Here is a 22928-nt window from a genome sequence, read left to right on the forward strand (position 1 = left end):
ATACATAAATGTACAATTGAAACTAAATTGTAAAAATGAATACCTAATCCTTTCTAGATGTAATATGCTCCGATATTTTCTATTTTATTTTAGTTTTTAAAAAATACTGGCACTACTCACTAAGTACTTAACTCGTAGATTTGTTGTGAAGATTAGACAGTTGGTGTAAAAAAATAAATATAGTGCCAGACAGTAGATGCACAATAAATTCAGGCCTTTCTTTGTGTTAATGACATACAGAATGCTAACAACCAGCTGAGTATTGTGGTTCACGCTTGTAACCCAACACTCTGGGAGGCTGAGGTGGGCAGATCACTTGAGGTCAGGAATTCGAGAACAGCCTGGTCAATATGGTGAAACCCCATCTCAACTAAAAATACAAAAATTAGCTGGGCGTGGTCACACATGCCTGTAGTCCCAACTACTCAGGAGGTTGAGGCACCAGAATCATTTGAACCCAGAAGGCAGGTTGCAGTGAGCCGAGATCGCACCACTGCACGCCAGCCTGAGTGACAAAGCGAGACTCTGTCTCAAAAAACCAAACCAAAACAAAACAAAAGCCGCTAACAATCACCAAAATCATTGGTCAAGCTACTCTTCCCTTCTTCATATTTCTACTGTGTGCGCAATTTGCAATGAAAGTTCAATGTAGAATCTATTTGTATTTTTAAAAATTGTATTTCTTGCAATCTAATAAATGAAAAAAAGAAAAGAACTGTAGATAGGGTCAGTGAACTTCAGTGTAATATGCACACTAAGTAGTTTTGGTAGCTGGGTGCAGTGGCTCACACCTTTAATCCTAGCACTTTGGAAGGCTGAGGTTGGAGGACTCCTTGAGACCAGGAGTTCAAGATCAGCCTGGGCAACAAAACGACACTGTGTCTCTACAAAAAATTAAATAAAAAAAATTAGCCAGGCATGGTGGCACACACCTGTGGTCCCAGCTACTTGGGAGGCTGAGGTGAGATCAGTTGAGCCCAGGAGGTAGAGGTTTTACTGGGCTGTGATCATGACACTGCACTCTAGTCTGGGTGACAGTGAGACCTTGTTTCAAAACAAACAAACAAAAAGAAGCAGTTTCACCTATGAAACTTAAAAATATGCAAATATTGAGTTCAGATGTTTCTGAATTCTTCTTGACACTGTCATTTTTATAAAAGATAGGTCGTCTGGAGGCTCCTTGACAGGCATCCTAGTATCAAATATGGAACATATAGAAATGTCAGAGGAACAATTTACAAGACGTCCAAGTGAACATGAACTTGTCTATCCCATGCTTTAGTGATATTCATAACCTCTGGCCCTGAAACAAAAGTTCAGGCAATTCACGTTATAGAAATCCTCATTGTAGTCGATTTTTCTCCATAACTTCCTTATCATTTGGTTCTAAGTGTGAGGAGAAAACAGTTTTCTAGAATGACTGCTTCTTTTTCCTTTTAAGAGAAAACAAAATCTCTGTCATATGTTAGAAAGATAATGGTGTCTTCACATATTGTAAAAATTTAGGACTTTGAGGCTATATAGGTTTATCATATCTCAAGAGATGTGAACTGATTTGAGAAGGAAAATATCAGTTTTTATTGGTTTTAGTTGGTTCCTAAAGCATAATTCTAAGAACAGGACAGAAAACAATACAGTTATATCCGTGAGAATTCAATAATTCTGCTTCTTTAAAATGAAGGGTTGGGTGTGGTGGCTCATGTCTATAATCTCAACACTTTGGGAGGTCAAGGCAGGAGGACTGCTTGAGCCCAAGGGTTCAAGACCAGCCTGGGAACATAGTGAGATCCCATCTCTACAAAAAATAAACAAAATTATCCAGGCATGGTGGCACGTGCCTGTAGTCCCAGCTACTCAGAAGGCTGAGGTGGCAGGATCGCTTGAGCCTGGGAAGTCCAGGTGCAGTGAGTCATGATTGCACCACTGCCTGGACAACAGAGTGAGGCCTGTCTCAAAAATACAAAAACAGCTAGGCATGGTGGCTGACACCTGTAATCCCAGCACTTTTGGAGGCCAAGGCAGGAGGATTGCTTGAGCCCAGGAGTTTGAGGCCAGCCTGGGCAACACAGTAAAAGCCCACAGAAAATTAAAAAGTAGCTAAGTGTGGTGGCTTGTGCCAGTGGTCCCAGCTACTCAGGAGGCTGAGGTGGGAGGATTGCTTGAGCCCGGGAGGTCGAGCTGTGATCATGCCACTGCACTCCAGCCTGTGTGACAGTGAGACACTATCTCAAAAAAAAAAAAAAAAAAAACTAAAATTAAAAAATTAAAAATATAAAAAAGAGATAAGCGTATAAAAATGGCCAACAAGCATCCAAGATACTCAAAAACATTAGTCATTAGGTATATTAGTCTGTTCTCTCATTGCTATAAAGAATTACCTGAGACAGGGTAACTTATAGAGAAAAGAGGTTTAATTGGCTGATGGTTTCTCAGGCTGTACAGGAAACACGGCTGGGGAGGCCTCAGGAAACTCACAATCATGGTGGAAGGCGAAGAGGAAGGAGTCAATGCCTTACATGGCTGGAGTAATAGGAAGAGAGTGAAGTGAGAGGGACCACACAATTTTAAACAAGCAGACCTTGTGAGAACTCACTACTAGGAGAATAGCAAGAGGGAAATCGCCCCCATGATCCAATCACCTCCTAGCAGGTGCCTCCTCCAATACTGGAAATTACAATTCCACATGAGATTTGGGCAGGAACACAAATCCAAAGCATATCATTAGGGAAAAGCAAATCAAAACTACAGTGAGATACTAATTCACATACAGCAAGATGGCTATAATCAAGAAGACAAAAAATAGCAAGTGTTGATGAAAATATGGAGACACTGGAACCCTTGTGCATTGCTGGTGAGGATGTAAAATGACACAACAGCCACAGAGCAGTTCAGCAGTTCCTCACAAAGTTAAACAGTTATCCTAAGACCCAGCAATTCCATTCCTACATACCCCTGAATAATTAAAAACAAGAACTCAAACAAGAACTTGTACAGTAATGTTCATAACAGCAGGATTTCTGATAGCCAAACAATGAAATATCATTCACTTCTATACAATGGAATGTTATCTGGATAGGAAGTACTATCACATGCTACAACATGAACATCAAAAACATTAGTTAAATGATAGAACCACACATAAAAGGTCATATATTGTATGATTCCATTTATACAAAATATCTAGAATAGGTAAATCTATAGAGACAGAAAGCAGAACAGTGGTTGCCAAGGGCTAGAGGGAGGAGGGAACAGAGAGTAATCGCTTAATAGGTATGGGGTTTCCTTTTGGTATGATGAAAATGTTTTTTTCTTTTTGAGACAAGGTCTCACTCTGTGGCCCAGGCTGGAGTGCAGTGGCATGATCATGGCTCACTGCAAACTTCATCTCCCAGGTTTAGGTGATCCTCTCACCTCAGCCTCCTGAGTAGCTGGAACTACTACTCAGTCTATCCCATGCTTTAGTGATATTCATAACCTCTGGCCCTGAAACTTTCGGCGGGGAGATCCCAAGTTGCCCTAGGCGCATCCTTGCGGTGCGGTTTCCTGGGGCTCTCTTGCCTTGCTTGCAGCCCTTGTGTAGGGAGTTGCAGACAGCCATGGCCCCGCCAGCCTGGCGCTGACAGACCCTGGAACGGCATCTGATCGAGGTCAGCAAAGCCACCCGCTGGCCCTAGTGCATCCTCACATAAGTGCGTGGATCCCGGGCTCGGGGTGCGACCGCGGTCTCAAGTGGATGCGGGTTATCGACCCCTGTCAAATTGTGTAGCTAGGGGAGGGTAAGGGGAAATGTAAATCACTTTTCCCCACATTTCAGAGTTTATACTTTCCTAGGCTATCAAAATTTTAAAAATTGTTAAAATTTTTACAGTATGGCTCGTTCAGTTGAATGTTATTGAAATCAACCTAACCTCAGTTATTAACACATAGAAGCTCCCCTTGAGGCTTATTATGGCCCCAATCCACCTACACATAAGCTGTGTTGGTTTCTCCTTCTGCCTGTGCTCCTAAAGCACTCAGTGTTTACCTGTCATCATACTTTATTGGAAATACAAACTTGTCACTTGTCTGTCCATGCCAACTAAGCTTCTTGAGAATTAAAACTTTATGTCTCTTCCCAGCACAAGCATTTTATGCGTATTTTGTTGAAGAACTTCAAATATGATCTAAAAATTTATGACTCATTTATATTTCAAACCCCAACCTCTCCCTTGAGTTCCCAGCTCACAGCAACTACAGACTGAGCTTAGGTGGAATTCAGTAGCACACATGGCTTTTAACGATTTTTAAAATTTTGGTACTCTCGCAAATTCACTGTGTCCAAAATAGAGTAGAATGTTATTTCTACCCACCTACACTCTGCCATCCCCTGAAGCCCTTTCCCCATGCTTCACCACTCAAACCTTGCCCATCGCAGTAAATGGCAGTTCTGTCTTTCCAGTTGCTCACACATAAAACTAGGCTGCTATTTTGATGTCTTCATTTTTCTCTATTTTGTATCTAATTCCTTAGCAATCCTGTCAGTTATACCTCCAAAGTGTACTCAGCATATTCACTGCTCTAACTCCAGCTTAAATCACCATCATCCTTTGCCTGGAATGCTGCATCAACCTTCTAATCACTCTACTTTCCTCCTCTTCCTTCCTCCCTTTCTTTTTCCTTTGTGTAAATCATCATTTCATCCTTCTGCTTAAAATCTTCTCATGTTTTCTTATTACACTTAAAATAGCAAACTCTTGCCCTTGATCCCTGCAGAATTTGGCTCCCGTCACTCTCTCCAACTTCACCTTCTGCCTCCTTCACACTCTAGCCATGCTCACTTTTTTATTCCTCAGGCTTACCAAGCTCAATTGAATCTTAGAGAATTTGTTCTTGCCATTTCTTCTGCCTGGAATACATGTTTCCCAATCTTTATAAGACTATCCTTATCTGTAAGTTCATCTCAGATGTCACATCTAAGAGAGGTTTTCATTGACCACTGTAGCCAAAGCAAAGCTGATCACTGAATGAATAAGGGAATGAATGAATGGAGTGGTGTGTAATGTAGCAGAGTTGATCATTTAAGCGAATTCACTATATATCTCCAAGCAAATAGATTTGTAATGCTTTTCCTGCCTAAAATCTATACAGCTGATTCACAAATACTTGGTTGACAGGTTTTATATATCGGTGTGGCCCATCAGCTTATATATTGTTGGGGCCAGAATCTATACTTATGCTTCACTCAAATTTGATTTTACAGAAGATTTGGGGTTTTTATTTTTCTTTTAATTAAGAGGGCTGTGAAATTATTACCTATAACTCTAAATCTCATTTAATTCCTCCCAACAGGATTCAAGATGGATTGGCATTAAAGTTCACTTCTTTAACAAAAGTGCTTTATGACTTTAATAAAATATTAGAGAATGGTAGGGTCCATGGAAGCCCTTTACAAAAACTTGTGATGGAAAGTTTTGATGATGAGCAGACTTTGCAACAACTGGAATTGCAAAATGAACCAATTTTACAAAGCTCCCAGAATGCAGTCAGTGAAACAAAGATGAAGATACCAGTCTTCTCCCAGAGAGTGAAGAACAGAAGTGTGAAGGGGATGGTTCAGAGACAGAGGCTGATGACCAGGAGGACCTAGAAGATTTAGAGGAGGAGGAAGTGTCAGATATGGGTGGTGACAATCCTGAAGTGAGTGAGAGAGCAAACTTAAGCAAATTTGATCTGAGGAAAAGCCCAGTTCTCAGTGATGAGGATTCTGACCTTGACTTTGATATCAACAAACTGGAACAGCAGAGCAAGGTGCAAAACAAAGGACATGGGAAACCAAGAGAAAAGTCCATAGTAGACAAGAAATTCTTCCAACTCTCTGAAATGGAGTCCTATTTAGAAAGCAGAGAAAAAGAAGAGGAACGAAAAGATGATAATGATGATGAGGTGGAAGATACTGAATTTTTTAAAGATATTGATTCTGATGAAGATGAAGGGGCACTGTTTGGAAGTAAAAAACTTAAAATTTTGAGGGAGGAGAGAGCACTTTCTTCCTCCTCAAATTAGCTTTTGTTCTGTTTTTTCTAGGAGAGATGTAATTGTAGTTAGAAGATATAGAGCTAAGAAATATTGTGCTCTATCGTATCAGTTATAAATGAACCTGTACTTGCATCCAGTTTATGTTCCAGTTGTTCTTATAATAGTTTTATGGTAATGTTTTTAGTTGCCAATTTCACCCAATGACTATTTTTGGCTTGTAGTGTTATTAAATTAGAAAGTAATGTAGACATACAGCAAACACACAAATATATATGCATGTGTTAATAATGTATTTTTCTCTTCCTAATTAATAGTTTTAAAAATCTTTTTATTTTAGTCAGATAAAAGTTCCAGAAATGTGAAGTACAAAGATTTTTTTGATCCAGTTGAAAGTGATGAAGACATAGCACGTGATCATGATGATGAGCTGGGTTCAAACAAGATGATGAAATTGCTGAAGAAGCAGCAGAAGAACTAAGCATTTCTGAAATGTGAGTATTTTGAGCCATCCTTTACATTGTGAGCTGGAATTGTCCAATCATGTATTGGTACTTGTGGTTTTCACATATGTTTGTTTTAAGAAGTTAGATTCTCTCCTATCAGATATTCTCAAGATAGCCAGAGGAAAGTTTGTGGATTTAAAGGGACATTAGAGATCATTTAATGAAGAAAAATATTACTGGCAGTAGCAATCAAACCTTTCTTACCAGGAACTTTGATTTGGTTTTGTGCCCCAAAAATCCTGTTATTTTTGTGAGATAGAAGGTTTGTATTATCGATTGATGAATAATTTATTTTCTATATATTGGACACTTTTTGTTCTGTTTCTTACATAGCATGTCACTTAAATGATACCTTCTCTTCCTCCATACCTGAATTATTTTGGAAGTTCTGAGTATTTGGTGGTATTAGGCATATAAAAGAAGAACTTTATTAAGGGAAAATATGTTTCCTTTTGTTTTTCTAATGGAAAGCAGTATATTTCTTTTTATAAGCGTTTTGGTAGTGTAGGGATGAAGACGATGACCTGGAAGAAAGTGAAGACAGTAAACAATGTAAAGAAAGCTTGAAAAGAGTGACCTTCACTTTGCCGGATGATGAGGCAACTGAAGATGCAGGTGTTTTAAATGTAAAGAAAAATTCTGATGAAGTTAAATCCTTTTTTGAAAAAAGACAGGAAAAGGTAACTAGGAATTTAAGGAATTTTTAATATGCTTGACATGATTGTGGAACTCAGAGACTACTAACAAATCTTCCCTATTTTTCTTTTTTTTTTTGAGAGGGAGTCTTGCTCTGTCACCCAGGCTGGAGTGCAATGGCACAATCTCAGCTCACTGCAGTCTCCGCCTTCCAGGTTCAAGTGATTCTGCCTCAGCCTCCTGAGTAGCTGAGATTAGAGGTGCATGCCACCATGTCTGGCTAATTTTTGTATTTTCAGAAGACACGGGGTTTCACCGTGTTCGCCAGGCTGGTCTCGAACTCCTGACCTCAGGTGATCTTCCTGCCTCGGCCTCCCAAAATGCTGAGGTTACAGGTGTGAGCCACTGTGCCCCAGCCTTCCCTATTTTTCTCGCGGTAACTATTAACCATACTTTGAAAACAAATATCTTGGCCAGGTATGGTGGCTTACGCCTGTAATCCTAGCACTTTGGTAGTCTGAAGCAGGATTGCTTGAGCTCAGGAGTTCAAGACCAGCCTGGGCAACATAGTGAGACCTTGTCCCTACAAAAGTTACAAAAATTAGTGGGGCATAGTGGTGTATGCCTGTAGTCCAGCTACTCGGGTGGCTGAGGTGGGAGGATCACTTGAGCCCAGGAGGTCGATGCTGCAGTGAGCTATGATCACATCACTGCTCTCCAGCCTGGGCGGTGGGGCAAGATCCTGTCTTCAAACAAACAAACAAACAGAAAACCGAAAATCTTGCTGCTACTCTAACGCAAAAGCACACTATATAGAGATGCCATATGGAAAGCATGTGATTTGCAAAAATCATTGCCTGCATTACCCAGCCTATAGCTTTCAATTTGGGGCCTGTGTGTAAAATGGTTGTTTCTTTTCTGTCTCCCTTATGTCTTTATATGTATAGCATGTCTCTCCTGATAAAGCTGTCCCAAGAGCCTCTTCTTGTAACTGTTTTGACTGCTCTGGAGGATACTGCCTATGTCTTTAAGGTGCTCCACAGATTTTGGTGAGCGCCAAATAGCCGTAATTTTAATTAATACCATGACAAAGATATCTTCCAAAGTATGTCATGATTTCAGAGAAGTGAAATTTCATTTAATTTAAGTAGATGTAGTCTGGCTCTAATAATTTGGCTATATTATTTATCCAATCGTATAATTTTATTATAATAAAAATGAGAATCATGCCAGGCACAGTAGCTCACACTTGTAATCCTGGCACTTTGGGAGGCTGAGGAGGGAGGATTGCTTGAGCCCAAGAATTTGAGACCAGCCTGGGCAACATGGTGAAACCCCGTCTCCACTAAAAATGTAAAAAATTAGCAACAAAACCCTGAGAATATATCTAGCAAAATATACACAAGGCCTTTCATGAAGAGTATTGCCATAGCCTGAATGTGTCTCCCACATTTCATGTGTTAAAACTTAATTCCCAAGATGATAGTACTAAGAAGTGAGATTAGTGCCTTATAAAAGGGCTTGGGGGTGGTGGTAAATCTGTCCCTTCTGCCTCATGAGAACATAGCATTTGTCTGCCCCACAGGAAGCGACATTCAATGTACCATCTTGGAAGCAGGGACCAGGCCCTCACTAGACACTGTATCTGCTGGAGTCTTGATCTTGTTCTTCCCAACCTCCAGAACTGAGAAAATAAACTTCTGCTCTGTGTAAATTACCTAGTCTCAGGTGTTTTGTTATAGCACTACAAAGGGACTAAGACAAATATAAAAATTACCTGGAGACTTAAAGGAAGAACTGACTAAACTGAAATATATGCCATATATATTATGAATCGTAGGACTCAATGCTATAAACATACTACTTCTCAATGAATTAATCTATAAATTCAAGAAATTCCCACACAAATCCCAATAGAATATTTTTGTGGAACTAGACAGGCTGATCCTAAAATTCATGTAGTCATTGAGGGGCCAAGAATAGTATAGCAGGGCTCTTGGGCACAGTGGCTCACACCAGTAATCCCAGTACTTTGGGAAGTCAAGAAAGGAGGATGGCTTGAACCCAGGAGTTCAAGACCAGCCTAGGCAACACAGCAAAACATCATCTCAAAATATTAAAAATAAGTAAATAAATAAAAAATTCACTCATAAAATTGAGCGGTATGGTGGCTCACACCTGTAGTCCCAGAACTTTTTGGGAGGCTGAGGCGGGAGAATGGCATGAGCCCAGGCAATGGAGACGAGCCTAGGCAACATGGTGAGAACTCATTTTTACAAGAAATACCCCACCACCACCACCAAAAAAAAAAAAAAAAAAATTAATTAGCTGGGTATAGGGCACCTGCCTATAGTCCCAGCTACTCAGGAGGCTGAGGTGGGAGGATCACTTGAGCCCAGGAGGCCAAGTCTGCAGGTTGGTGACACTGCAATCCAGCCTGTGTGACAGAATGAGACTGTATCTCAGAATAAAATGAAATAAGGAAATAAAAAATGTAACTGTTGAAATAAGAAACTCAGTGGATGGATTAGACACCAGAAGAAAGAATTAATTAGTTAAACGATTCTCTCCAAAAAGTAAGTCAGTATGTCACACAGAGAGAGAGACATGAAGATAGATGATAGGGCAGAAGTTGGTGGGTTTGGGGGGGAAAAGGAGATCAGAATGAGGTCTAAAATATGTCTTAGTGGAATCCCAGGAGGAGATAATAAAATTATATTAGAAAGCAAAAGTAATAGAAGTTCTTTTTTTTGTTTGTTTGTTTTTTGAGCTGGATTCTCGCTCTATAGCCCAGGCTGGAGTGCAGTGGCACAATCTGGGCTCACTGCAAGCTCCGCCTCCTGGGTTCACACCATTCTCCTGCCTCAGCTTCCCAAGTAGCTGGGACTACAGGCACCCACCACCACGCCTGGCTAATTTTTTGTGTTTTTAGTAGAAACGGGGTTTCACCATGTTAGCCAGGATGGTCTCAATCTGCTCACCTTGTGATCCACCCGCCTCAGGCTCCCAAAGTGCTGGAATTACAGGCATGAACCACTGCACCCGGCTCAAAAGCTTTGTGTTTTTACAGATATTAGACATGTTTCTTGTTTAAGAAAAAAGTCTTCACAATAACGTAGGAGAATAAGAGAAACATTTTCCAAAAAGAGAAATCACTGTGAGTATTTTATCTTATTGGAATGTTGGATAATATAGTCTGCTTCATTAATCATCAAGCATGCTATGGACTTTCCATTTTTATAGGATCTATATCTCAGTTAAGGTAATACTAGTAATTTTTGTACTGTATGAAAAATATAGGCCAAAATCCTAGACCTTGCATAGAAGCTGGATCATGAAGACAGCTCTGGAGGAACACATAGGTACACACACACAGACACACATATGTATAAAGTATACACACACATTGTTTTTAAAGTTTTAAAGCTTTTAAAGCAAAAGCCAGCCCCTCCCCTCTCCCAGAGTGGGCGGCTTCTCCCCTCTCTTAGAGTGGGTGGGGACAGTGGTTGCATGGACAGCTTTCCTTGTGAGCCACAGGTCCCTCTGGACAGATGCTGCCTGGCCAAGCCCCATTTCCCTTTCATCTTTCTCATTGACCAATGGCCTTGGAGCATTAAGGCCACACCCCTATTCTGCATTCTACTGGGGCCCTGGTTACACCTCCCCTGGCTCAGTCGCACAGCTGCCTGCTAGGTGACTGGAGGTGTTGATTAGTTCTTGCTGGGATTTTGCTGATGTGGACCCAACCCCACCTCCCTCCCCAACCTGTGATGGCAGAAGGAACACAACAGAGCAAATTGGTGGCAGCCAAGAAAAAGGTAAAAACACACCAGGTCATGGCCCCCCAAACCAGCCACAGATCCCCTCCAATGACAAGGCTGCTGCCAGAGTCCATACCACTTCTGAGGTGCACCAGACTGGGACCCCCACACTGGTGCCTCTGGGCTACCCCACCAAAGTTTTGTCAGTCAGCCCCACCCCTTCAGCAAGCAGCCCAGTCTCTGCCCTCACCAATCACCCCAGTGTGACTTTGGGCAGGTGAATCCTGGGGCTCCCCGCTCCTTTACTGTGCCCTCATCTCCTGCTGCCACAAGCTTGACCTCCCTGGGCTCTTTGGGCTCATGTCTGCAAGGACCTGGGTCCCCCAGCCCCAGGCCCCACCATCACCAGTCATCCCTGGGTGACTTTGGGCTGGTGACTCCTGGGGCTCCCTGTTACAGACTCTGCCCTCTCGTCCTGCTGCCTGAAGGTTGACCTCCCTGGGCTGTTTGCACTGGCGTCTCCAAGGACCTGGGTCCCAACCCTGTTTTTCCCTCCCCCATTGTGGAACGGGACTCGGACGTCGTGCTGATGTGGTCCCTCCCGCTCACCAGGAGGAGTGGAATGTAGTGATGTCACAATCCACCTAGTAACTGTCATTACTGCAAGACCAGCCTTTGATCTTATGACCCACTTCCCTAAGCGTTGTCACCCCATCTTTAGTTCCTCTGCTCACAGCACAAATTTCCAGCTGGAAGGGGAATGGAGACTATGGGACCTAGGAGCAAGAGGTTTCAGGCTGCCTCACTCCCTTAACATAGACATTGACAGTGGGAAAAGCCTACACTTCCCCCTTGAGCTCAAAACGTTGACAGTATCTCTGGGTGGCAATGGAAGAATGGGTTTGGTTTGGTTTTTTCCCAGGCTTCTATTTTCCAGAGAGATTTTTAACATTTTTTTCTGAGTTCTCCACCTCATATTCTAATTCTCCATGGTTCTGAATCCAGACTTCCCTTCAGTCAGTGGTCTGTGATGTGAGATTTGCTCATCTTTTGTGGAATAGATCTTGGGAAACTGAATTTGACAGCTTGAGTCTTCCTCATATTATGTAAACCTGGGGTACTTTGAGTGCCACAGGATAAATGTGGGACATCTTTCTGAAGCATCAGTTTCCCTTGATTCTCTTGAGATCAAGAGAAAAAACATGAATGTACTTAGGGATGACAGTCACATAGGTTTCTAAGAGTATGCCAGACTTCTCTCTGAAATGAGGCTTGGGTTGTCCTCTTTCTGATAAATTCCCAGACTTAACAGAAAAGCTGCCTTCTGCCATGAGGACACATTGATATAAAAGTTTGAGAGGTACTGGTGCACTTCTTCACACTAACAGATGTGTGAGGATGTGTGACTCCAAACAACATGGCATACCGTTCCTGCCTACTTAATGTTTACTTTCCTACCTCTGTCTCTGGTTTTGGTCCCGGCAGCTGCTGGTTCTTGGTAAAACCCCAGAGTTTGGAGTCAGAAGACTAAGTTTCAAAGTTCCTGTGTCACCTTTTTCTTACTTTTTTTTTCTAGCCATGATATCAATCTCTCTGAGTCACTAAATGATTGTGACAACACCTTGTACAGTTTTTGGTGTCATTAAATCCAATGGTGTATAAGAGTATTTTGTAAAAACTGTAAAGGAGGATGTGGCTGTAGGGGCTGATAGTTCTCATGAGTATTACTGCTCTTGTTTCCGACAGTTAAAAGAGTATTGGCAGAGAAACAGCCCTGGTGTTCTAGCAGGAGCCAAGAGGAACAGGAAAACAAATGGCAGTATCCCTGAGACAGCCACTTCTGGTGGTTGCCCCTCACCTGGAGATGTGAGTCTTGGCTGACCAGGTTCCTGGGGACAGGGGACCCAGGGGGCAGTAGAGGGTAATTGTTAAGATTGTGGATGGACTGTTGGGTACCGGTGAAGAATTCTGGGTTTGAATCCTGCCTCTTTGTCTGCTAGGGATATGATTGAGGGCAAGTTGCTTGACCTCATTGGGCCTCTCTTTTCACATCTGTATAACAGAGGTGGTATTGTTTCACTTCCATTTGTGAAGTTTAAGTGGGATTTGTTATTGTTGTTTTTATGTTAATCCCTAGTACATGGCCTGCTGTAAACACCCAGGACACCCAGGATATGGTCATTGCTGTTTGATTTTCCTCATCCCCAGTCTCAAGGGGAAGCCAGGACAATGAGAACAGCCACTTGCCATCAGGAGTCACTGAAAGGGCCCCAGGATGGGATGGTGCGGAGATAAGAACCATGAGAGAAGTTGGCACAAAGGAGTTATGGGACAAAGGTCCAAGATAGGCAGAAAAGAAAATGTTGCCAGTTGACGGGGAAGAAAGGAAGTCAGAGGACTCAGACACTGAGGGGGACAGAACATCTCCATGTGCACTCTCATCTCTTGTAGTCAGCAACAGGTATCCACGGGGAGGGCCCTACATCATCTGCTACCCTGAAGGATCTGGAGGTAAGAGGCTCTGGGCAGAGGTGCAGCGACCCTGCAGGCCAGCCCTCCAAACTCCTCCTGCCACGGGGACTGGGTGCCCCTCTGCCAGCTGAGACAGCCAACACACCCCAGCCCTAATGATTTTTCTCTCTACCTCTCCCCCAACTCCTCCTCCACCTCCTCCTCTCTGCATGCACCTCAGAGCCCATGCCAAGAACAAGCAGTAGTCCTGGACTCCAGGTCTGTAAAAATCAGTCAACTGAATAACACCATCAAATCACTGGTAAGAGTCCAGTGGGGTCCCCTGATTCCATGCTGCCAGTCCTGGGCTCCAGTTTCCCCTTGGGGCCCTGAAGAAAGGGGATGAGGGCCCCTGGTGCCAAGGGCAAATAGGGAGCTGGGGCACCCAGGCCTCACCTGGAGGGACCCCAGAGCATGCAGCATGGGTCTTCTTTTGCTGCCCTCTTTGCCAACTCTCTTCTCTCCAGACACCCCTGCTCGAGTCCTTGCTACACACGGCCTGGGGTTGTTGCCTCTCAGGGAAGTGCTAGCCTGACTGGTTGTCAGGCACCCTGTATTTCTGCCGTGACTCAGTCCCTAATTTGCTCTTTGATTCTGGACAAGCCACCTCTCCTTTGTTTTGGGCTCGTGTTTCGAGAGGAGGTAGTGAGTATCAAAGGTCTCTGTTAGCTCTCAGACTCCAAGATTTAAAGGCCTCCTAGAATGGAAACCTCAGGGCCAAGGGCTCCTGTCTGTCCTTTTCTGCCCTAAATCTGCTGTGAAGAACTGTACCTGGCCCACACGTGCTCAGTAAATGTTTATTGAATGAACGGGCTTTTCTAAATCACAAGCTGGCAGAAGGGGGGGCCTTTCTCAAACTCCATCTCTAGAGGTTTATGTTACTGTCCTCTCAAGAGATTCCAGATTCAGACCTTGAGTTCTGTGGCTGTGGACAAAAGCCAACAAAGACCCAAATCCTCTGTCCTTGGGAGCTTGAGGAGAGTTTACCAGTTCGAGTTCCCATTGGGTCTGAGAACTTTGCCTTGAAAATCCATTCCTGGCCCCTGCCTGCTGCTTCCTGGTCTGGGGAATAAAGTTGAGGGGGCCACCCTCCATCACCTTAATGTGACTCTCCCCACAGAAACAACAGAAGAAACAAGTGGAACATCAGCTGGAAGAAGTGACATGATTTCTTTGTTTGCTCGCGACATGACTGCTGGGTTTGGGGGCACTCAGACATAGAGGCCCGAATCTCATCTCACCCATTCCCAGCCTGGGGAAGAAGGCTCACCCCCAGATTCCACCCCATCCCCACAGGGTCCCCGATAACCTGGTCCCATGGGTGGGCCTGTCCTGGGGCAGTGGTGGCATTCTGGGGGCATGTCTCTTGCTGTGTCATCTCTGCCTCCCCCTGATAAGAGCTCTGTCTTCCTCTTCCTATAGGAAAAGAAAGCAAACAATGAGAAACAGAAAGCCAAAAGGGAGCTAGAGGTGAGTGGAGGGTGTGAAGTTTCCTCCTGTCCTCTGGAGAATGTTTCTTTCCTTCTCTTTCAGCACTTGCTTGGCTTTTCTCCCAAAGGTTCAAATCCAGAGATTGAACATACAGAAAGGGAAATTAAATACAGACCTGTACCACATGAAACGTTCTCTCAGATACTTTGAAGGTGGGAATCTGGGCACCCTGTCATCCTTCAACCTGGGACTTTGACAGGTCTTCAGGGGGAGTCCTTTGGGCCCCATCTCAACTCTCTCATTACAGAAGAATCCAAGGATCTGGCTGTCCACCTGCAACATTCATTGCAGCGTAAAGGAGAGTTAGAGCGGGCTCTCTCTGCTGTCACCACTACACAAAAGAAGGTGGACAAGGTGAGTCCAACCACCTGCCCCATCCCCTGGGAGCCTGGCTTCACAGATGGAGGAGTAAGCCTAAAGGTCCCTTCTGCAGGATGGAGTGTCCTGCTCAGAAGGCAGCATGTCCATTTCTCGCTGCTTTTTTGTATGCTTTTTAGCGGCAGCCTGGGGCTGAGTCAGCTGCTGTGGGTGAGTTGGGGGGCACTCTGGGGAGTGAGCACTGGACACAGAACTTGGAGGCCAAGTGCCTGCCCTGCCCTTATCTGGCTGTGGTCTTGGCCAAGTCCTAGGTGGGGTATTGGGTACTGGTACTGTGAAGGTACAGAAGAGTACCTTTAGTATGTTACCTTTTCTGTAGAGAGAGGAAACGTGTGTGTGTGTGTGTGTGTGTGTGTGTGTGTGTGTACATATTATGATAATATACATAAAACATGTCTGCAAGTGTTCATAAAAACTCAGGAGAGAGCAACAGGGTGGCTAGGAGATACTTCCCTTCTCTACCTTCTGAGTTTTGGACTATGTGAATGTATCATCCTTTCAAAAAGTGAACAAAAGATTAATTTTCCCCTTCCTATCTGTGCCCCCATCCCCAGCAAGAAAAATGGGCTTAGAGAATTGGATAGACCTGGGTGTTCAAATCCCAGCTCTGCCCAAGTGATCTTAGGCAAGCACTTAACCTCAAATACTCCATGTTTTTTTTTCACCTACACAACAGAGGTAATCATAGTAACTGTCTCCTATGGTGGTTGCGAGGATTAAATGGGATTGCTAGCATGGTACCTGGTGAAGCACTCCATAAAGGTTCAAACAGTGATAATAATAAGAGTAATAACAATAGCAATATTGTCTGATCTCTCTGGGCCTCTGTTAGCCAGCTATAAATTCCATCTCCTTCCCTGTCCCTTCCAACTTTACTGAGTTCTTTTAAAAACCAGACCAGGGGCTTGGAAGTGCCTTGATCTTTACTGACCGAGTTGTATATTGAGCCTAGCCCTAGCCCTTTTCAGGGGCACTGTGTGGAATGGCCTGGGCTCCCCAGATTGAAACTTGTCACTCTTCACCATCCAGTTCTCCAGCCGCAGTAAAGCACGTATGGAGTGGAAGTTACAGCAGTCCATCCGGGAGCAGGCACTGCTGAAAGCACAGCTGACACAGGTGAGGTTTTCCGAGGGAGGGATGTGGAAGGAAGATGACCCCAGGTGGCCAGGAGCAGGTGAGGACCAGTGACAGCCCTTCCTATCTTCTGTGCCCATTCTTGCAGTTGAAGGAGTCAAACAAGTCCAGCTACACAGAGATGAATATGCTCAACAGATAAAAGGAGAGAGGGCCCGGTGGCAGCAGAGGATGAGAAAAATGTCGCAGGAGGTGAGATCTGACCCTTCAGCACTCCCACCTTAGATAGGTCACTGGATCTTTCTGGGCATCTGTAAAATGGGAATAGTACAGCCAGAGGTGGTCCTGGGTCTGGGCTTTGTGGAGGTGGGGGCAGAGAGGGAGATGGCAGCCTGTCCAGCCACCAGCCCCTCTCTCCAGGGCCCTTTCCCCCTGTGCTTTGGGCAGGTTTGCACATTAAAGAAAGAGAAAAAGCATGATATGCGTCGGGTAGAGAAGCTGGAGAGGAGCTTGTCCAAACTGAAAAACCAGATGGGTAAGATGGGGCTGGCATGACCTGGGAGCAGGACTGGCATCAGAGGGCTGTAAGGGTGGCTTAGAATGCCCCAGGGAGGTGGGTGGATGGAAGGGCTTTGAGGCAGAGGGAAAGAGGTCTGTGCCAGGAGACGGCAAGTCTTGTCATCTCAATGAGCCTCAGTGTCTCAGTGTCCCCATCAGCAAAGAGGGCCTGTTGTCAGCCACCTGCAGTGCTCTTTTTCTGAAAGTGGTTCCGAAGATTGGCTACCATCCAAGCGCAAGGAATCATTAGCAGTGAGGCCAAGTTTGGGGAGCCTGAGAGGATCTGTGGACCAAGAGGAGGGTTTTTTCTTTTCTTTTTTTTTTTTTTTTTGAGAACCCATAGGCCCTTATTGTCTGTTTCCTTTCTCAGCTGAACCCCTGCTCCCGGAGCCCCCAACAGTGCCTTCTGAAGTGGAGCTGCAGCACCTGAGGAAGGAACTAGATAGAGTGGCAGTAGAGCTCCAGGCCCAGGTGGAGAACAATGAGCGCCTAAGTCTCCTGAACGAGAGGCAAAAGGAGAGGCTTTGGGAGCAGGAGGAGAGGCTTCAGGAGCAGCAGGAGAGGCTTTGGGAGCAGGAGGAGAGGCTTCAGCAGCTGGCCGAGCCACAGAGCAGCTTCAAGGAGCTGGTGCATTGCCCCAGCTGGGGAGCCTGCCCTCCTCTCGAGCCCTCCCGGCCTTTGTTTCCCTACCTGTAAAATGGGGCAGTGTAGCCCTCACGTGAAATGTTACTTCTAAGGGCACCTGTGAGCCAGGTGGCTGTGGGAGAGAGGGGATGATTTTTCTAACCTGCCTCCACCCTTCCTGGTGCCATGGGAGGCAGACACCAAGTTCTGGGGTCTCCAGCTGCAGTGGGTGGCTGCTGATTGCTTCTCTATGTCCAGAACAATGAGCACAAGAGTGCACTGCAGTTGAAGCAGCAAGTAAAGGAGCTACAGGAGAAGCTTGGTGAGGTGAAGGAGACAGAAACCTCCACCCCATCCAAGAAGGGCTGTGAGGCGGGCAGCAGCCTCTGGGGAGGGGAGGTGCCAAGCCAGGGGCAGCTCCAGCCTGGGGGCAGGTGACCCCAGCACTCTCCAGAGCAGTACTGTTTCTTGCTTCCTGCCCTCTGACTTTTAGAGGTGGGTAGCCCTGGGCTCCTCTCAGGTCTGGACATCATCATCCCAGCTAGAGGCATGGAGCCCCCAATCCCATGGGAAGAGACGGTGGTATAACAGGCTCCTTATGCCAGGTGCAGTGGCTCACACCTATAATCCCAGCACTTTGGGAGGCTGAGGCAGGAGAATCACTTGAGGTCGGGAGTTTGAGATCAGCCTGGCCAACATGGTAAAACCTCATGTCTACTAAAATTACAAAAAAAATAAAATAAATATTAGCAGGGCATTGTGGTGCATGCTTGTAATTCCACCTACTCAGGAGGCTGAGGCACGAGAATCGATTGAGCCCAGGAGGTGGAGGTTGCAGTGAGCTGAGATTGCACCACTGCACTCCAGCCTGGGCCACAGAGTGACACTCTTGTCACAAAACAAAACAAAAAGACTCCTTAGATTAAAACTGGATTCCAGCCCAGTTCCACTGGTCACCATTCAAGTACTTTTCATCTCAAAGTCTGTTTCTTTAACTTCAAAGGGAAGTTAGCATTCTCCTTACAGAGGTGCTGAGGATTAAATGAGAAGAGGGTATGAGATCTGAGGCTGGGGAAGGAGGCATGGGGTTCTAGGAAAGGAAGGCAGTTACTTAGGCCTGGAGCAAGGGGCCAGGGGCCTGGGCAGGCGACAGAGCCCCACAGTGCCCTCGCTACCCTATTAATGGGCCCAGAATCTGGAAACCAGCCACCACGTGCCCTCACACCCAGGGTCTTCCTGCAGGTGGAGCTGAAGAGCCAAGAGGCTCAGAGTCTGCAGCAGCAGCCAGACCATTACCTGGGTCACCTGCAGCAGTACGTGGCCACCTATCAGCAGCAGGTGGCCGCCTATCAGCAGCTGACCTCTGAGAAGGAGGTGCTGCACAGGCAGTGACTGCAGCAGACCCAGCTCATGAACCAGCTGCAGCAGCAGGAAGCTTGGGGCAAAGCGGTGGCCGAGATGGCCTGCCAAAAGTTGCAGGAGACCCAGAGGAGGGAGCTGTGGAGGACAGGGCCGTGAGGGGGATGACCTGGCAAACTCCGTCCCTTCTGACTCTTTCCTGGCCCCTTAGGAGCGCCTGGAAGCTACCAGCCAGCAGAACCAGCAGCTAACAACCCAGCTGAGCCTCATGGCTCTCCCTGGGGAAGGTACGGGAGACCGCTCAGAGGAAGAGGAGAGAGCCCCAGGAGGAAGGGGGGACTGTTAGCAGCATAGGATTGAGGAGTTGGAAGAGACCTTTAGAACAGCTGGTCATTATGCCGACCGGGTGCCTGCACTAAGTTCGGCATCAGTGTGGTGACCTCTTGTGAGCGGGGGGCCACCAAGTTGCCTAAGGATGGCTGAACTGGCCCAGGTCAGAAAGAGAGCAGGTCAGAACTCCCACATCGACCAGTAGTGGGAGTGTGCCTGGGTGGAATAGCAAGATTCTGATTCTTAAAAGTACAAATAAAGAAGAGCAGCTCATTCCTCTCTGGGGAGGGGCTGGCTCAGGGTTACACAGTGAGGGTGGAGGCAGAGGTGGGCCCACAGTACCTCCCTTATTGGGTTGTCTGAAGACCCCTCTGGCCACCCCCCACAGGAGATGGAGGAGGACATCTGGACAGTGAGGGGGAGGAGGCACCTCGGCCCATGCCGAGCGTCTCAGAGGACCTGGAGAGCAGGGAGGCCATGGTGAGCCTGACTCCCCCTGCACCCATTTTGCCACCTTCCTCTGTGGTCCCTCCAAGACCCCTTTATGCTCTTAGTTTTCCTGCCTTCTGATTTCTCTGGACCCTCACCCCTTCTGGGAGCCAGTGGTCAGACACCATTTCACCTGCAACAAATATGTACTCTCTGAGGCCCCAAGGGAAGGGGCTGCACTCCACTTCTCTGCCCTGTTTGCTGTGTGTATGCCCCTACAAGAATGCTCACGTCTTGCCCTCAGGTGGAGATTTTCAAGTCCGCTGGAGCCAGTGTCCAGGAGGAGCAAGCACGGTTACAAGAGCAGGTGAAAAAGCACAGGGTGTGCTGCCAGTGCCTGGCTCACCCAGTGGCCCTGGCCCTGAAGGAGCCAGAGGCAGTGGTCCCAGCCCCAGGGACTGGGGGCGAGTCTGTGAGTGGGGAGACCCACTGGGCCCTGCAGGAAGTCATGGAGAAGCTGGCCCATGCCAGGACTCACCTCCGCCTTCTCCATGACTTGAAAATGCCACCTGAGGGCAGGTCGCTGCCGAGATGTGACCGCAATGTTTTGGCTCCAGAGCGGCTTTATGGACCACCTGGAGGAGAAGGCAGACCTGAGTGAGCTGGTGAAGAAACAAGAACTTCGCTTCATCCACTACTGGTGAGAGAGATGCCATCAGTGAGTGGGAGGCCAGGGCACCACAGGGGGAGCTGCAGGGCCGTCAGAGGGACCCCAGCATCTGAGCCCTGTCTTCTTGCAGGAAAATCCATCACCTTTTAACAGAGCCAGGGGGCAGTGCCAAAGATGCGGCACTGGGAGGAGGACGTCATCAGGCTGGCCCAGGACAGGGAGGAGATGAAGGTAGGGTGTGCAACATCGCTGTGGGGGTGGGGGTGGGTGTGAGGGTGGGTGCAGGCAGCAGCATGACAGCTGAGCACCCCTCCCTCCAGGTGAAGCTGCTGGAGCTGCAGCAGATGGTATTGCGGCTTATAGCAACTACAACAATGGGCACAGAAAATTCCTGGCCACTGCCCAGAACCCTGCTGATGAGCCCGGTCCAGGAGCCCCAGCCCCCCAGGAACTTGGGGCTGCAGACAAGCATGGTGGTGAGTAGAGCCCTCAGGTGGGGTGGGCAGGCAGGAAGAGGGGGGCTCCCACTGTGCTCAGATCCCCGCCTCCCTCTCTCCAAAGATCTTTGTGAGGTGAGCCTCACCTCCTCTGTGCAAGGAGAGGCCAGGGAGGGTCCTCCCTATGACAACCCTACCGCACAGCTGATCGTGCAGGACCACCAGGAGCACCCAGGCTTGGGCAGCAACTGCTGTGTGCCATTCTTTTGCTGGGCTTGGCTGCTGAGAAGAAGGAGATAAACATCACCATCATCAAAGAGCTGCTCAAGAAATTTTTAAATAAGAAACCAAGTTATGGGGTTAATCTCCTACACATTTCATTTACTTCATTTGAATGTTAGAGCCACTCAAGATTATTTATGTTTCTAATTTATAGTTTAAGTTTATTTGTAAAAAGTTAAAAGAGAGTGGGTCTCTGTGGCTTTCACTGATGTTCACTCTGGCATCCTTTAGCATTTTTCTTTTTTAATTTCATAATTGTAGGGCATTAGCATGCATATCGAGTTTGCCCTTATGTGGTGGGAGTTCAAACACATAAAGACCCACTCTTTGCACAAAACTGTTCTCGCTGGTTTGGAATAGGCTGCCGTGCTTTTTTAATGTTATTGCAGCATGTATATTCATTACAGAATTCAGATAAAATTTGCCTATGTTCTGCTATTTTTTGATCTAATCTTAATCACAGTGAGCTCTTCATTAGCTCAATATGTGCCTTGCCCCCAAGTGTGCACTGTTTATTACTTTGTAATATGCCACTATGAGTACTGACATTTAGAGTTGTTTAAAGGCTGAGAACTGGAAACAGCCTTTCCTCCATTTTCTGTGTGTTGGTGATGGGAGTAATAACCTTTTGGGGGAGCTTTTTAAATCTCACAGAAGAGGAAAGTGGCCTCCTCTGGCAGGTATGTGCAGGATAGAGTGTGTTTCATCTGTTCCGGTGCCAAGAATTAGCGCTGTATTATGGTGGTTCCCTTAGGATCTGTATGTGCTCTGGGCTCATGAAGATATTGCATCAGGAGCTGCAGCAGTTGTACTCTTTTTCGATGACCTAAAAAGGGATTATTTCTGAGGAATGAAAGGTTCCCATTGACTGTGGATGTGGAAAACCTTTCCTAGTTTAGAGCATTTGTGTCTATAATACATTTTAAAGTCAGAGTTCATGTTACCTGTTTTAATCACATGACTACATGCCTCAGTTCACAAAAGGGCACTGGTTGGCTTTCTTCTTAATGTATTTAGTAAAGATCATAAGAAATCCTTTACGAGTTCAAATGTCCCTGGAACAGGCATACAGGCTCTAGTCAAGAATGAATTAGAGTGAAGGAAAGCTGTGTGGTGCCTGGCGTTCCTCTCTGTTCATGGAGCTTCTTTGAGGCTTGAAGATTGATTTTACCATCTAGACATCTCTGGCTATTACCTATTCTTCAACCACCTTGGTTACTCTGACATAGGAATTTACTTCTTTTCCTTGAATGGAAAACACTTTAAAAAATAATAGAAACATTATTATAAACTAATATATGTGAGAGTACTTAGTTGAAACAAAAAGGAGTTTTAGTAGACAGTATTATACTATCTTTGAAAATCAAGGAGAAGTTTATGCAACTTAAAATGTTTCCAAACTGCAGTGCAATCTACTGTTTGTGAATGTCAGTGTATTATCAGGAAACGTGTCTATACAATCACACAGTTATATTTTCTCACAGCCTTCTTTACAAAGAGTGAAATATGTTTTTGTACCTCTCGGTTTCAGTTAGGGACATATTTGGTGCAATATTTATGTGATTGTGCCTATGCGTGATGAATGAATGCATTTCAGTCATATATTGCCTAAATCATAACTTGATGCTTGGGAAAACTTCATAAAGTTTTAATGTCTGTATTCCAGAACACATCACATTATTAGGATGCAGGGAGATATGTATGTGTGTTCCCTGGGGTGGGATTTCTAGTTACTAGACCGTCTCGATTTTTAGCATTTGGCATCCTCATGATACTTCTATAAATATGACATTAACAGGAGAGCAACAACATGATTTTACCTATGGAATAACAGATTTGCCGGCATTCATTGAAAGAGGGCAAATATTCG

The 22928-nt window shown here is 45.7% G+C and overlaps 1 protein-coding gene across 1 annotated transcript; it reads left to right on the forward strand.

Moving 5' to 3' along the window:
• Nucleotides 1–10803: 10803 nt before the first annotated feature.
• Nucleotides 10804–21243, forward strand: LOC100457464 (golgin subfamily A member 8S). The gene is given in 20 exon segments (XM_054532484.2): nucleotides 10804–10972; nucleotides 12662–12781; nucleotides 13367–13426; nucleotides 13608–13688; nucleotides 14547–14585; nucleotides 14849–14896; nucleotides 14985–15069; nucleotides 15165–15271; nucleotides 16325–16417; nucleotides 16520–16621; nucleotides 16817–16904; nucleotides 17298–17554; nucleotides 17810–17878; nucleotides 19122–19197; nucleotides 19629–19720; nucleotides 19974–20036; nucleotides 20287–20387; nucleotides 20470–20570; nucleotides 20660–20815; nucleotides 20901–21243. Coding segments are annotated over 20 exon segments (1998 nt in total). The 5' UTR covers nucleotides 10804–10888; the 3' UTR covers nucleotides 21077–21243.
• The last annotated feature ends 1685 nt before the right edge of the window (nucleotides 21244–22928 follow it).

This window comes from Pongo abelii, chromosome 16 (genome assembly GCF_028885655.2).
Source record: "Pongo abelii isolate AG06213 chromosome 16, NHGRI_mPonAbe1-v2.0_pri, whole genome shotgun sequence".
Taxonomy (NCBI): domain Eukaryota; kingdom Metazoa; phylum Chordata; class Mammalia; order Primates; family Hominidae; genus Pongo; species Pongo abelii.